The sequence below is a fragment of the Somniosus microcephalus genome, chromosome 1 (assembly GCF_052327205.1).
Source record: "Somniosus microcephalus isolate GS21.2 chromosome 1, FLI_Smic_1.0, whole genome shotgun sequence".
NCBI classification, from domain to species: Eukaryota; Metazoa; Chordata; class Chondrichthyes; order Squaliformes; family Somniosidae; genus Somniosus; species Somniosus microcephalus.
Window position 1 is genome coordinate 119,118,450 of NC_140987.1, and position 13,722 is coordinate 119,132,171.

A 13,722-nucleotide genomic window follows, 5' to 3' on the forward strand; every position below is an offset into this window, starting at 1 on the left:
TAATGCATTATTATGCAGTTCTTTTATACCCCTGTCATTTCTGACAAGTATTTTTTTAAAATAGTGTTTGTACATGACCAACTAAAAGCTTTTAATTAATTCTACCGTAACAAACTTGCAGAATGGGCATTTAAATGAATTTCAATATAGGTAAGTATGAGGTGGTGCATTTTGGTAGGAAGAATAAGGAGGCTACCTACTCCTTGGAAAATAAGAGTCTAAATGGGGTAGGAGTGCAAAGGGAGGGGTATAGATTCACAAATAATTAAAAGTAGTAACACATGTTAAAAAAGCCATAAAAGTGCAAATAAAGCACTGGGGTTTATTTCTAGAAGAATAATATTCAAAAGCAGAGAAGTTATGTTAAACTTGTATAGAACCTTGTCTGATTGTCATGATTTGAGACGGTGGGGTGGCAATATGGCATTACTGTATATATGCTTTTAAGTGGTTGCTGTTGTTGTTGTAAAACTTGCCCACGGACGAAAAGGTCGCGCTCAAAGGAGTTTGTGGCCCACTCAGTACAAAAAAAATTAGGGCGAACATTGCCTGTGGCATGAAATGTATGTATAAAACAATATATTAAGAAATAGCTGGCAGCATGTTTTGTAGCTGGTACACAGATATGAAAACCAATTGTAATCCAGTATCTACTGCTGTAGTATGAGTTTTTCCCCCCCTTTTTTCAAAGTACAGATTAATGCACCAGTTTAAAAACAGCATCATAAAATCATATAACAGACCATTAAGAACCGAACAGAAAATGTGGGAAGTGTACAGCATGCTAATGAAGCATCGCACCCAAAAGAGTAGTTTTTCTTTTTCATTGGTTGGCTGATCAGCCCACTGTGAATTTCCCATGTTACTTATATATTTACTATATGAGGGTTACTGTCCATCTGCCTTTCTCATCTTGGCATGACAAAGAAGGTCAAGACATCCAGCTGTATAAACCCCAACTTTCTCAAAATGTTGGGGTGCATTCTTGATTACATTTTTAATCTTTGTTAATTTGTAGCTTCAGAATCCAGTAAGTTCCCCCCCCTTGCTTGGTGTAGAATTCTCCCTTATGTTGTAGGAAATAGTGAGTTGAAAGCTAAACTTCATCCCTGCACTTTGGGCTTAATCTTTGGTGGAAAGGGAGGTCCGAGATCTTCCATGAGTGATTACAGTTGACAGCATTCAGATTGTAATTGTGCACAGGCAATGTGCATCTCTGGGTTAACAAACATAAGAACATAAGAAATAGGAGCAGGAGTAGGCCAATCGGCCCCTCGAGCCTGCTCCGCCATTCAATAAGATCATGGCTGATCTGATCCTAACCGCCAATCCACTATCACAGAACCATCTCCTGAATCTAACAGAATTAGACACACGAAATAGGAGCAGGATCAGGCTACACGGCCCCTGGGCCCGCTCCGCTACCCACAGGGCCATGACTGATCCGAACCTAGACTCGTGTCCAAATCCCTGCCCGCTCCCCGTAACCCTTAATTCCCTTTACTTCTAGGAAACTGTCTATTTCTGTTTTAAATTTATGTAATGATGTAGCTTCTACAGCTTTTTGGGGCAGCACATTCCATGGACCTACCACCCTCTGAGTGAAGTAGTTCCTCCTCATCTCAGTTTTGAAAGAGCAGCCCCTTATTCTAAGACTATGCCCCCTAGTTCTAGTTTCACCCATCATCGGGAACATCCTCCCCGCATCCACCCGATCCAACCCCTTCACAATCTTATATGTTTCAATAAGATCGCCTCTCATTCTTCTGAACTCCAATGAGTAGAGTCCCAATCTACTCAACCTCTCCTCATATGTCCATCCCCTCATCCCCGGGATTAACTGAGTGAACTTTCTTTGTACTGACTCGAGAGCAAGTATGTCCTTTCTTAAGTATGGACACCAAAACTGTACGCAGTATTCCAGGTGCGGTCTCACCAATACCTTGTACAACTGAAGCAATACCTCCCTATTTTTATATTCTATCCCCCTAGCAATGAAAGCCAACATTCCATTGGCCTTCTTAATCACTTGCTGCACCTGCATACTAACCTTTTGAGTTTCGTGCACCAGGACCCCCAGATCCCTTTGTACTTCAGTACTTTCCAGTTTCTTGCCATTAAGATAATAACTTGCTCTACGATTTTTCCTGCCAAAGTGCATAACCTCACACTTTCCAGTATTGTATTCCATCTGCCAAATCTCTGCCCACTTACTTAGCCTGTCTATGTCCCCTTGCAGGTTTTTTAAGTCCTCCTCACTCACTACTTTCCCTCCCATCTTAGTATCATCTGCAAACTTTGATATGTTACACTCGGTCCCCTCCTCCAAATCGTTAATATAGATTGTAAAGAGTTGGGGACCCAGCACTGACCCTTGCGGAACACCACTAGTTACTGATTGCTAGTCTGAGAATGAACCATTTATCCCAACTCTCTGCCTTCTGTTAGATAGCCAATCCTCTATCCATGCCAGAATATTACCCCCAATCCCGTGATTTTTTATCTTAAGCAATAATCCTTTGTGTGGCACCTTGTCAAATGCCTTTTGGAAGTCTAAATACACTACGTCCACTGGTTCCCCTTTATCCACCCTATATGTTACTTCCTCAAAGAACTCCAGCAAATTTGTCAAACATGACTTCCCCTTCATAAAACCATGCTGACTTTGTCCTATTAAATTATGATTATCCAAATGTCCTGTTACTGTCTCCTTAATAATGGACTCCAAAATGTTACCTACCACAGATGTTAGGCTAACCGGTCTATAGTTTCCAGCCTTCTGTCTACTGCCCTTTTTAAATAAGGGTGTTACATTAGCAGTTTTCCAGTCTGCCGGGACCTTTGCTGAGTCCAGGGAGTTTTGGAAAATTATTACCAATGCATCCACAATCCCTACCGCCACTTCCCTCAAGACCCTAGAATGTAAGCCATCAGGTCCAGGTGATTTATCCGCCTTGAGTCCCATTATTTTACTGAGTACCACTTCCTTAGTGATTTTGATTGTGTTTAGCTCCTCCCCCCCCCTTTAGCCCCCTGTTTGTCCAGTGTTGGGATATTCTTAGTGTCTTCTACTGTAAAGACTGATATAAAATATTCACTCAGTGTTTTTGCCATCTCCATATTTCCCACCATTAATTTCCCGGTAATTTCATTCCAAGGGGATCCTTTACTAGGACATTTTTAATTAATCCTGTCACGTTACACAGGACCAGATCTAAGGTTGCTTGCCCCCTGGTCGGTTCAGTTACATACTGCTCAAGAAACCCATCCCTAATACACTCAATGAACTCCTCCTCAAGGCAGCCCTGCCCAATTTGATTTGTCCAATTAATATGATAGTTAAAATCCCCCATAATTATAGATGTTCCCTTATTACAAGCCTCAACTACTTCCTGATTGATACTCCGTCCAACAGAGTTGCCACCGTTCGGAGGCCTATAGACTACGCCCACTAGTGTTTTTTCCCCCTTATTATTCCTTATCTCCACCAAAACTGTTTCATTATCCTGATCTTTTGACCCAATATCATTTCTCTGTATTACAGTGATTCCTTCCTTTATTAACATAGCCACCCCACCTCCCCTTCCTTCCTGCCTGTCCTTCCTGATTGTTAAATAACCTGGTATGTTTAATTCCCAGGCATTGTCACCCTGCAGCCATGTTTCTGTAATGGCCACAAGATCATACCCATATGTAGTTATTTGTGCCATTAACTCGTCTATTTTGTTACGAATGCTACGTGCATTCAGATAGAGAACTTTCAAATATGTTTTGTGACACTTAGTTCCTGCTTTTGCCCTTTTTATTACTTTACCTTTTACTCCATACCTTCTGCCCCTTCCTGACACGCTAAGGTACAGCTTAATTTCAGAATGTTTTAATTGGGCTAAAGTAAGCAGACAGTTTGTAAAACTCAACTCCTTTAAATTATTGTCTTACTATAGCAGAAAAGTAATCTTTAAACAGTAGGAGATTTATGTTCTTTAAGTGAATGCCCAGACTTTGCCAGATGCATGCTGCCCCTTCCTGGGAGAGTTGGCTCTGCACAAAAAAGCTAGGCAGCTCTGGTTTGATTATTGTACTTTTTCTTTTCATTTCCCCTTCCACAGCTCTTTCCGACATTTTTGTGGATAGTTGGATAGGTTCCATATTAATGCCTTTTAGCCACTATGCCAGGAGTGAGCAATAAACAAGGACGGCAAGAAGCCCGTTTCTGCTTTAATACTGGTTCCAGGGACCGCTATTAAAATCATTTTACACTTATTCCAGCTCTGGCACCACAGGTGGAATTTTAACCTCTCCGCCAGCAGGAACCAGGTGGGTGGGCAGTTAAAATGCTTCATGCCACTCACCCCCTCCGATCCCACTGCCTTCCTGCGGGTCCTGATAATGTTCCCTCTAAATTATTTTTTGTGCGCAGTCCCTTTAAATTTGCTGTATGGTATCTCTTCCAGCGGCAACAGCTTGTGAGTGACCTGCGCGGGACCTCTGGATTGACGCACCTTAGGGGGAACATTGGTCCTGATATTAACCCGCTTTTATTAGCAGGTGAGCAGGACACCCACTGGAACATAGCCGGGTCCTGTGTTAAATATGCAGATTGGGCTCCGATGATGTCATCGGGGCTCAACTGGAATCTTAACACCAGGTCTGCGCAGGACCCTTGCGGCTTTCCCACCAGGCCAAACCTGCCACGACAAAGATCTGGCCCAGAAGATGCCTACAAAGGTAAGTTTACTTTTTTTTGTTTCCTTGTGGGCCAAGAGGAGCAAGACGCTCCTCCGGGCCCACCAGGAAATCTTGGGTCTCTCCTGCCCCGGACTTCCCTCCCCCTTCCCCAACCGCCCTTCTTCACACTTACCTTAGTGCTGCGGCCTGTTGCATCAGGTCCCCAGCAGTGGCCTACTGCTGCTCTAAATCCCACTCCCACCCACCAGACAGGTAGCTCTTGCCCGCACCCCGCCCCACCCCCCCCCCCCCCCCCCGCTCCCCAATCCAGCTCGCAGGTAAAATTAGCCCCCACATTTCTGTTCAACTCAGTCTTCATCCTGAAGACTTTAATTGCAGGTTAGAAGTAGGGAGAGCATGACTACATATGTGTAAAGTTCATTGGATGCAGGGGTAGTTTATGGATATTTTTAAGTAAAGGTCAGAAGTAGCTTCTTATTTATAATGGCAATGTACTGGAGTCTGTTTAAGGAAGCAAACAAGACAGCGATGGCTAGAAGATTCTCCATTGTTGCCTCACATAGCAGTACATGATTTTGTCTGGGACAAATGGGATGCATGGAGGAATATCTAGCCGTGGAGTAAAGGAAATATATCCAGGTCAACTTATGCATGTCAATTTTGGGGGAAATTTTGAGGATGTAACTAGTAAGCTGGTTACTATTTATAGGGTTAATTTTACAAATTTACATTTCTGGCTAATTTGCCCATTGGGAGCTTATATTTGGAATTTGTGCACATGCTTCCCGTGATTTGCATTTGAAAAATTACCCCTTGTATATCAGCATTCAGATTTTTGTCAGATGAATAATGGTCTAAGTCGAAGCTTATAGGATTTATGGTAAGTGTGCAATTTAGTTTTCTCCTCACCCCTCCTCTCTGCTGAAGGCAATAACTTTGTTTCCCCAGCCCTCTGGTGCTTTACATAAATGGCCTTTTTTTAATGTATAAGCCTAGATGGTGAGTGTCAGCAGACTGTTCGAGCATGGTTGGGTGGGAAGAAAAAAATGAAATCAGTCTTCGGAGGACTCTTAATAATAATGACTTCAACAGAAGTATTGTAAGTAGAAAATCTAAAGCATTAGTTACACTTAGTGTTACCACTTTTTTTTGTCAGCCAAATATGTGACAAAAGAAGCCATCCATTGCCATATTTGAGTCTCCAAACCTGCTCAGGTATCAGGTTACTAAGTCTGCCACAGAGGGTTGACTTGGTCCTGAATTTCCATTGCTTGGTATGTCAATTTTGAGCCACCTTGGTGCCAATGACACCCTGCTTGTTTCTCTTTCCTCTTTAATCACTAATTGGTCATTAGGCAAGTGCAAGATTTGCATCCTTGTTAGGCAGACGGCAGGTACCAGAAGCTCCGCGTGAGTGGTAAAAAAATCTTTCAGAAATGCCTAGAATGGATGGTACCACTTTTCGACTAGCACAAGTGAACACCATAGAGTTATGCACACATTGTTCCTGAATTGGGAAATCAGTGCTCTACTAACTAGCATTTAAATGCATGCATGCAGTTGTATTCACTGGCATCTGACTGCTGGTAAAATTTCTAATGTTAGAAAAAAACTGACAGAATAATCATTTTTTTTTCTCCTGCTAGAAGGTGGTTTAGTGAAGTGCCTAGGTTATTTCAAATTTTAGATTTTTAAATTAGCTTTGCATCTATTGCAGTTCAACTGCCACTATTGTGCACAAATGGTGTCACTTGCTGTGTTAGATGAAGATATATTGAGACTTTCAGTAAAATCCATCTGTGAATTTTCTCAACAACAACAACAACAACTTGCATTTATATAGCACCTTTACCACAGTAAAACATCCCCAGGTGCTCGGTTCTCGATTTCTTATCTCAATACCTTGTGATATCCACTATCGTCACTAGAACATAAGAAATAGAAGCTGGAGTAGGCCATTTGGCCCTTCAAGCCTGTTCTGCCATTCAACAAGATCAGTGTCAGGGCAGTGGGAGGCATTCAAGGAGGAGATAGTGAGGATTCAGAGCAAGTATGTGCCATTAAAGAAAAATGGTGGGACTAACAAATCTAGAGCTCCCTGGATGTCAAGGGGCATGCAGGGGGTAGTATCAGGAAAGCTTATGACAGTTACCGAGGACTCAATACTGCAGAAAGCCGAGAGGAGTATAGAAAGTGCAGGGGTGAAATTAAAGAGATTAGGAAAGCGAAGGCCGCGATTTTGCAAATGGATGCGGCTTGGGAGTGGGTTAGGTGGTTTCCGGGTTCCAGTCCTGCCCCCAACTACATCCAGCCAACGGACGTGAATTTATGTTGATTGGCCTTGTTAAACCCACCTGCGGGCTTGCCAGCCAATTAAGAGGAAACTGGTCATATGACGTCATTTGATGACGCGTCATCTGCCGGTTTTCTTAAAGGGACCACACACAATTTTTCTGCGACAGCTCATTTCTCAGTGTTTGACAGCATTGAGGTGCTGCAAACACTGACAATAACTGTTCACAGGTGAGCTCTTGCACCCAGGCTCTCCAGTGACTCCCTCCTTAGGCTAGAACAGATGGCAGCTGCAGGTGAGGTTACAGAAGCGATCTGTCACTGGTGAGAGAGGTTCTCCCAATGAGGTGGGACTAGACAGCCAGTTCAAAACTTGTTACCTACAGAAAAGTGTAAATGCATTAAAAATGATTTTCCCAACATTTCCTTACACCTGAAACTCACCAGTGCACCATTGGATCCTTCACACCACTTCTGCAACTGTCATCAATGCAGAAACATTACAGCTGACTCACAACATGCCACACTTACCTGGCGTGGTGTGCGGACGTCGGGGAACCAGAGGCAGAAGCGGCAAAATTGAAAAAGAACCTGTTAACAAGTATCAAGTACCTGTTAACAGCCAGGTAAGTGGCTATAAGACTCTCCCTGCTGCTAGGTGTCGGATCCATACGCAAATCGGGGACCCGACACTTGGGAAGATTGATTGGAGGCGGGTTGACAGCGAGTTTCCTGCCCGCTGTCAATCTTTGCGATTTTGACCAGTCTCTCTTCCAATCCCGTACTCTTGAGGACCGGCAAAATTCCGGCCAAAGAGAGGGCATAAAAAGTATTGGCAAGTAAAATCAAGGAAAACCCAAAGATGTTTTATAAATACATTAAGAGCAAGAGGATAACTAAAGTAAGAGTAGGGCCTATTAGGGACCATAAAGGTAACCTGTGTGTGGAAGCGGAAGACATGGGTATGGTTGTTAATGAATACTTTGTGTCTGTTTTCACAAAAGAGAGGGACGATGCAGACATTGCAATCAGGGAGGAAGAGTGTGAAATATTAGATAAAATAAACATAGTGAAAGAGGAAGTATTAAGGTGTTTAGCATCTTTGAAAGTGGATAAATCCCCAGGCCCGGATGAAATGTATCCCAGATTGTTAAGAGAAGTAAGAGAAGAAATAGCAGAGGCTCTGGCCATCATTTTCCAATCCTCTTTGGCTACATGTGTGGTGCCAGAGGACTGGAGGACTGCTATCGTGGTACCATTGATTGAAAAGGGAGAAAGGGATAGACTGAGTAATTACAGGCCAGTCAGCCTAACCTCGGTGGTGGGAAAATTATTGGAAAAAATTCTGAGGGGCAGGATAAATCTTCATTTAGAAAGACACGGATTAATCAGGGACAGTCAGCATGGATTTGTTAAGGGATGGTCGTGTCTGACTAACTTGATTGAATTTTTTGAGGAGGTGACAAGGAGGGTCGATGAGGGTAGTGCATTTGATGTAGTCTATATGGATTTTAGCAAGGCTTCTGATAAGGTCCTGCATGGCAGACTGGTCATGAAAGTAAAAGCCCATGGGAAATAAGGCAAAGTGGCAAGTTGGATCCAAAATTGGCTCAGAGGCAGGAAAAAAAGGGTAATGGTCGAAGGGTGTTTTTGTGACTGGAAGGCTGTTTCCAGTGGGGTTCTGCAGGCTCAGTACTGGGTCCTTTGCTTTTTGTGGTATATATCAATGATTTGGACTTCAATGTAGGAAGTATGATTAAGAAGTTTGCAGATGATACAAAAATTGGCCGTGTGGTTGGTAATGAAGAAGAAAGCTGCAGATGCAGGAAGATATCAATGGACTGGTCAGGTGGGCAGAACAGTGGCAAATGGAATTCAATCTGGAGAAGTGTGAGGTAATGCATTTGGGGAGGGCTAACAAGGCGAGGGAATACAGTATAAATGGTAGGACACTGAGAAGTGTAGAAGATCAGAGGGTCCTTGGAGAGCATGACCACAGATCCCTGAAGGTAGCAGGACAGGTAGATAAGGTGGTTAAGAAGGCATATGGGATAATTGCCTTTATTAGCCGAGCCATAGAATGCAAGAGCAAGGAGGTTATGCTTGAACTGTATAAAACACTAGTTAGGCTGCCCTAGAATACTGCGTGCAGTTCTGGTCACCACATTACAGGAAGGTTGTGATTGCACTAGAGGGGGTGCAGAGGAGATTTATGAGGATGTTGCCTGGGCTGGGGAATTTTAGCTATGAGGAAAGATTGGATAGGCTGGGGTTGTTTTATTTGGAACAGAGGAGGCTGAGGGGAGGCCTAATTGAGGTGTGTAAAATTATGAGGGGCCTAGATAAGAGTGGATATGAAGGACCAATTTCCCTTAGCAGAAGGGTCAATAAGCAGGGAGCATAGACTTAAAGTAATTGGTCGGAGATTTAGAGGGGATTTGAGGAGAAATGTTTTCACCCAGATGGTGGTAGGGGTCTGGAACTCGCAGCCTGAAAGGGTGGTAGAGGCAGAGACCCTCATCACATTTTAAAAGGTACTTGGATATGCACTTGAAGTGCCGTAACCTACAAGGTTATGGACCAAGTGCTGGAAAGTGGGATTAGGCTGGATAGCTCTTTGTCGGCCGGTATGGACAAGATGGGCCGAATGGCTTCCTTCTGTGCTGTAAATTTCTATGATTCGATGATTCTATGAAGATCATGGCTGATCTTCTACCTCAACTGCACCTTCCCGCACTATCCCCATATCCCTTAATTCTCTTGGTTCCCAAAAATTTATTGACCTCTGTCTTGAATATACTCAATGACTGAGATATCCACAGCTCTCTGGGGTAAAGAATTCAAAAGATTCACAACCCTTTGAGTGAAGAAATTTCTTCTCATCTCGGTCCTAAATGGCTGACCCCGTATTCTGAGACTGACCCCGTGTTCTAGATTCCCCAGCTAGGGGAAACATTTTTTGAGCATTAACCCTGTCAAGCTCCTTAAGAATTTTATGGGCTAAAAATTGAGTAGCGCCCCGGAAAAATTAGCATCCCCGTGCCAGAAATTGAGTGGTTGCGCCTCAAGAGGGAAGCGGGGCACTACTGGAAGTGCCCCACATCCCTCTTGGGGCGTTATGTGCTGCCGCGCCACACGCTGCGGCACGTCGCGCCGCGGTATTGCAGGCCGTCCTCCCCTTCTTAAAGGGGAGGGGCATTGTGCAGCGCGACCTGGGGCCCAGCTGGGCCCCCGGGGATTGGGAGTGCAGGCAAAAGAGCCCGGCACTCGAGAAGTGCCGGGCTCTTGGAGCGCAGCCAGCACTCCGCGGGGTGGGGGTGGGGGCGTTTCAGGAGGTCTGGGACGGGAGCTCAGGCAGATGCTGGCAGGCGGCCAGCAACAAAGATGGCCGCCCCGCACCTCGCCTTTAAATTGCACCTCCCCGGCCGCAGAAACGCCCCCCTGACCCCGTCGGACATAGCATCCGGCGGTAAGTCAGGGGGCATTCCCGAAGATCGTGGCCAGGGCGTGAGCGGGACGCTGCGCACACCAATGACGTCATCACCAGCGCCGCAGGGCGCTACCGGTTAGCGCCACCGCTAACCTCCCGCTGAATTTTGCGGGAGGCGGCAGTGCCGCGCCCGGGCGCTAGTTGGTTTGCGTCCCGTTAGCACCCTCTTAAGGCACTAACGGGAGGCGCAACCAACTGAATTTCCCCCCCCCCCCCAATATGTTTTAATTAGATCACCTCTCATTCTTCTTAACTTTGGGAATATAGGCCTAGTCTACTCAATCTCTCCTCATAGGACAATCCCTTCATCCCAGGAACCAGTCTAGTGAACTAGGTTACCATTTGTCATAGAAGTATCGATCATTAAGCCTATAAGGTTTCAGACTGTTCCGCAACAGCACAGTCTCATCTTGAAGTTTGGATTTGTGATGTTTCTCTGTTAATTTGATGTCAAATCCTGCACACATTCCCTTTGTGCAGCACATCCTGTCTTAATCATGATTTGTTGCTTATCTATGATAGTAATTAAGGACTGAAATTTAAGCAATTTGTCCAGAAATTCTCTACCGTCCACCTAGAATGATATCACTGACAATACCAGCCGTGGTTTTGCATTTCACCCTCTAGATCCACAAAGTTGGTAAATTTATTTTCATGCACTTGCTTTCAGCCGCTCCTCACATAGGACAGTCAGTTCTCCAATAAGAAATTTCTTACAAGTTCTGCTCACAGCAGTGTGAACAGAGATTGATACATCAGTTCGTTTTTGAGTTTTAGTGAATAAAGTTTTACTTTTTGATTTCATCATGTGGAGATATTGAACCAGTTCCTACATTCTGTACAATCTAAATGCACTTGGGTTGGTTTAGCATCATTTTTATGCACATTAATATTGACTTGCATGTTTGCTGCTGTTAAATTAATGTTTCTTTTTTTTAAAAAAGAGCTTGCTGCAAAGTTTGACTGGTGTAGATCATGGAGTAAGAAGTTTTCTTCAGAGTTTACATTACCCAGAGGAGGAATACCACTCTAAATTGTTGAAAAATGTAAGTAAAATAATAGAAAGTACCTTTTTAAGTGCTAATTTGGAAATTCACATTGTATGCATATATGTTATATAGTTAGTGTATGCGGCCCCAAATTTCCTGTCTGTTTTTGTTGTGAAAATGGCATAATCTGGGTGGTCGTAGATGCGAAATGGGCTAGGAAACCATTACACTGTGGCCTTGCACCTTTTTAACGCTAATGTGAAATTCTGCCAAAAGTGGGGGCAGTTGCATAATAAACCTGACCACATACGGTTCTTAGCTGGACTCCTGTGTCACTGGTGTCCGGTGTTGCTGAGGGCCATGAGATTGGGGTTAAATTTTAAATGCCAAATTTCCCTAAGAGCGTTCCTTTTGTATTAGGGAAATTGATCAAAAGTCGAAAATGTGCAACTTTCAGAATTGTTTCAAAATCTTTGGCCAGCGCAGCTGACCAACCTTTGCTATGGCAAAGACTGCATTGAGAAAGAAAGAAGAAATTTAAAAAATCTTTTTGGGAATGTATTTTGGACTAAGTGTTGGAGAACATAGAACTGTACAAAATGGGGAACAGTAGGTTACATTTTCATCCATGCATGAGGAAGTTATTTATAGCTCATCCACTGCACCCAATATTTATTCTCTTGCTCTTCATTGTCCTTTAGCGCTTGCTTGTTTTCTTAGTCTTCCATTAAAAAATTGACTTCTATTCTCAACACAATGGGAAAAGGGGAAGTGCACCGAGACCTGGGTGTCCTTGTGCACCAGTCGCTGAAGGTAAGCATGCAGGTGCAGCAGGCGGTTAAGAAGGCAAATGGTATGTTGGCCTTCATAGCGAGAGGATTTGAGTACAGGAGCAAGGATGTCTTGCTGCAGTTGTACAGGGCCTTGGTGAGACCACACCTTGAGTATTGTGTGCAGTTTTGGTCGCCTTATCTGAGGAAGGATGTTCTTGCCATGGAGGGAGTGCAGCGAAGATTCACCAGACTGATACCTGGGATGGCAGGAATGACGTATGAAGAGAGATTGGGTCAATTAGGCTTATATTCGCTAGAGTTTAGAAGAATGAGAGGGGATCTCATTGAAACTTATAAAATTCTAACAGGACTAGACAGACTAGATGCAGGAAGGCTGTTCCCGATGGCGGGGGAGTCCAGAACCAGGGGTCACAGTCTAAGGATAAGGGGTAAGCCATTTAGGACTGAGATGAGGAATTTCTTCACCCAGAGAGTGGTGAATCTGTGGAATTCTCTACCACAGAAGACAGTTGATATATTTCTTAAGGCTATGGGGAGAAAGCAGGGACAGGGTACTGAATTTGGATGATCAGCTATGATCGCATTGAATGGCGGAGCAGGCTCGAGGGGCCGAATGGCCTACTCCTGCTCCTATCTTCTGTGTTTCTATGTTTCTATAATTCACAGCAGCCTCACGCACCTTAGCCCCCTAACTAAATTCCTCAAGCCTTGTTGTAGACTACCTGCAGATGATGAAAAACCAAAAGTAATAAAAAGGGATTAGCTTACTTAACTATGGCTGATTTATTACCTTTCAGTGTGGAACACTTTCCCCATGGCAGGATTCCACTGGCTGCTTTGAGACAATAACATCAACTGGATAGGCACACCTACTCAGCACTCGCTCATCAATTCATCCCTCATCTTAACTTTCTGCTCAAAGTTGTTCTATTTAGTTTAGCTCACTTTTTCTTTATTCTACCTTTGCCACTCTGGGGGAAAAAAGTACTAGGTCTACGGGAATATAAAATTGTATTTAAATTTCCAATTAAATTTCACAAGGAAAGTGATTTTAGAAAATAGTCTCTAATTTTCCCCTTTATGGGGTAAGACTAAGGTTTCTATTCTTCAAACAGCACATTTGATAATTAACTGCTCCTTGGCAAAGTCAGCAGTCATTCTCTTAAGAGCACTGCATGCTACAGCTGAATTCCTTGGGGATATCTGTAAGGTCGCCATTTGGACTCCTTCACCAAGCACTATTGCTGTGACCTTTTTGCTGGGAAAGGTGTACAATTTGGTAGAGAAGTTTTTCATTCTGACTCAAATGTTGTGCACTCTGTTCTGGGATAGCAAACCATGGAATTGGTTTAATGAAGAGCAGAGCTAGATTACTCACTTTGAGATGTGGTACTTATAAGGCACATTTTCCTCCATTGTATTTTATAGTTATATAAAGCTCTGGTTAGACTGCATCTGGAGAACTGCA

The 13,722-nt window shown here is 43.7% G+C and overlaps 1 protein-coding gene across 2 annotated transcripts in view; it reads left to right on the plus strand.

The window, feature by feature from the left end:
- The window catches only part of fancc (FA complementation group C), a 280,969-nt gene that overhangs the window by 131,678 nt on the left and 135,569 nt on the right, over window positions 1–13,722 (plus strand). For both annotated transcript variants that reach the window (XM_085984984.1, XM_085984990.1), the window contains exon 5: window positions 11,416–11,517. In XM_085984984.1, coding sequence (XP_085841110.1) covers window positions 11,416–11,517 — 102 coding nt within the window. The remainder of the gene's footprint in view (window positions 1–11,415; window positions 11,518–13,722) is intronic.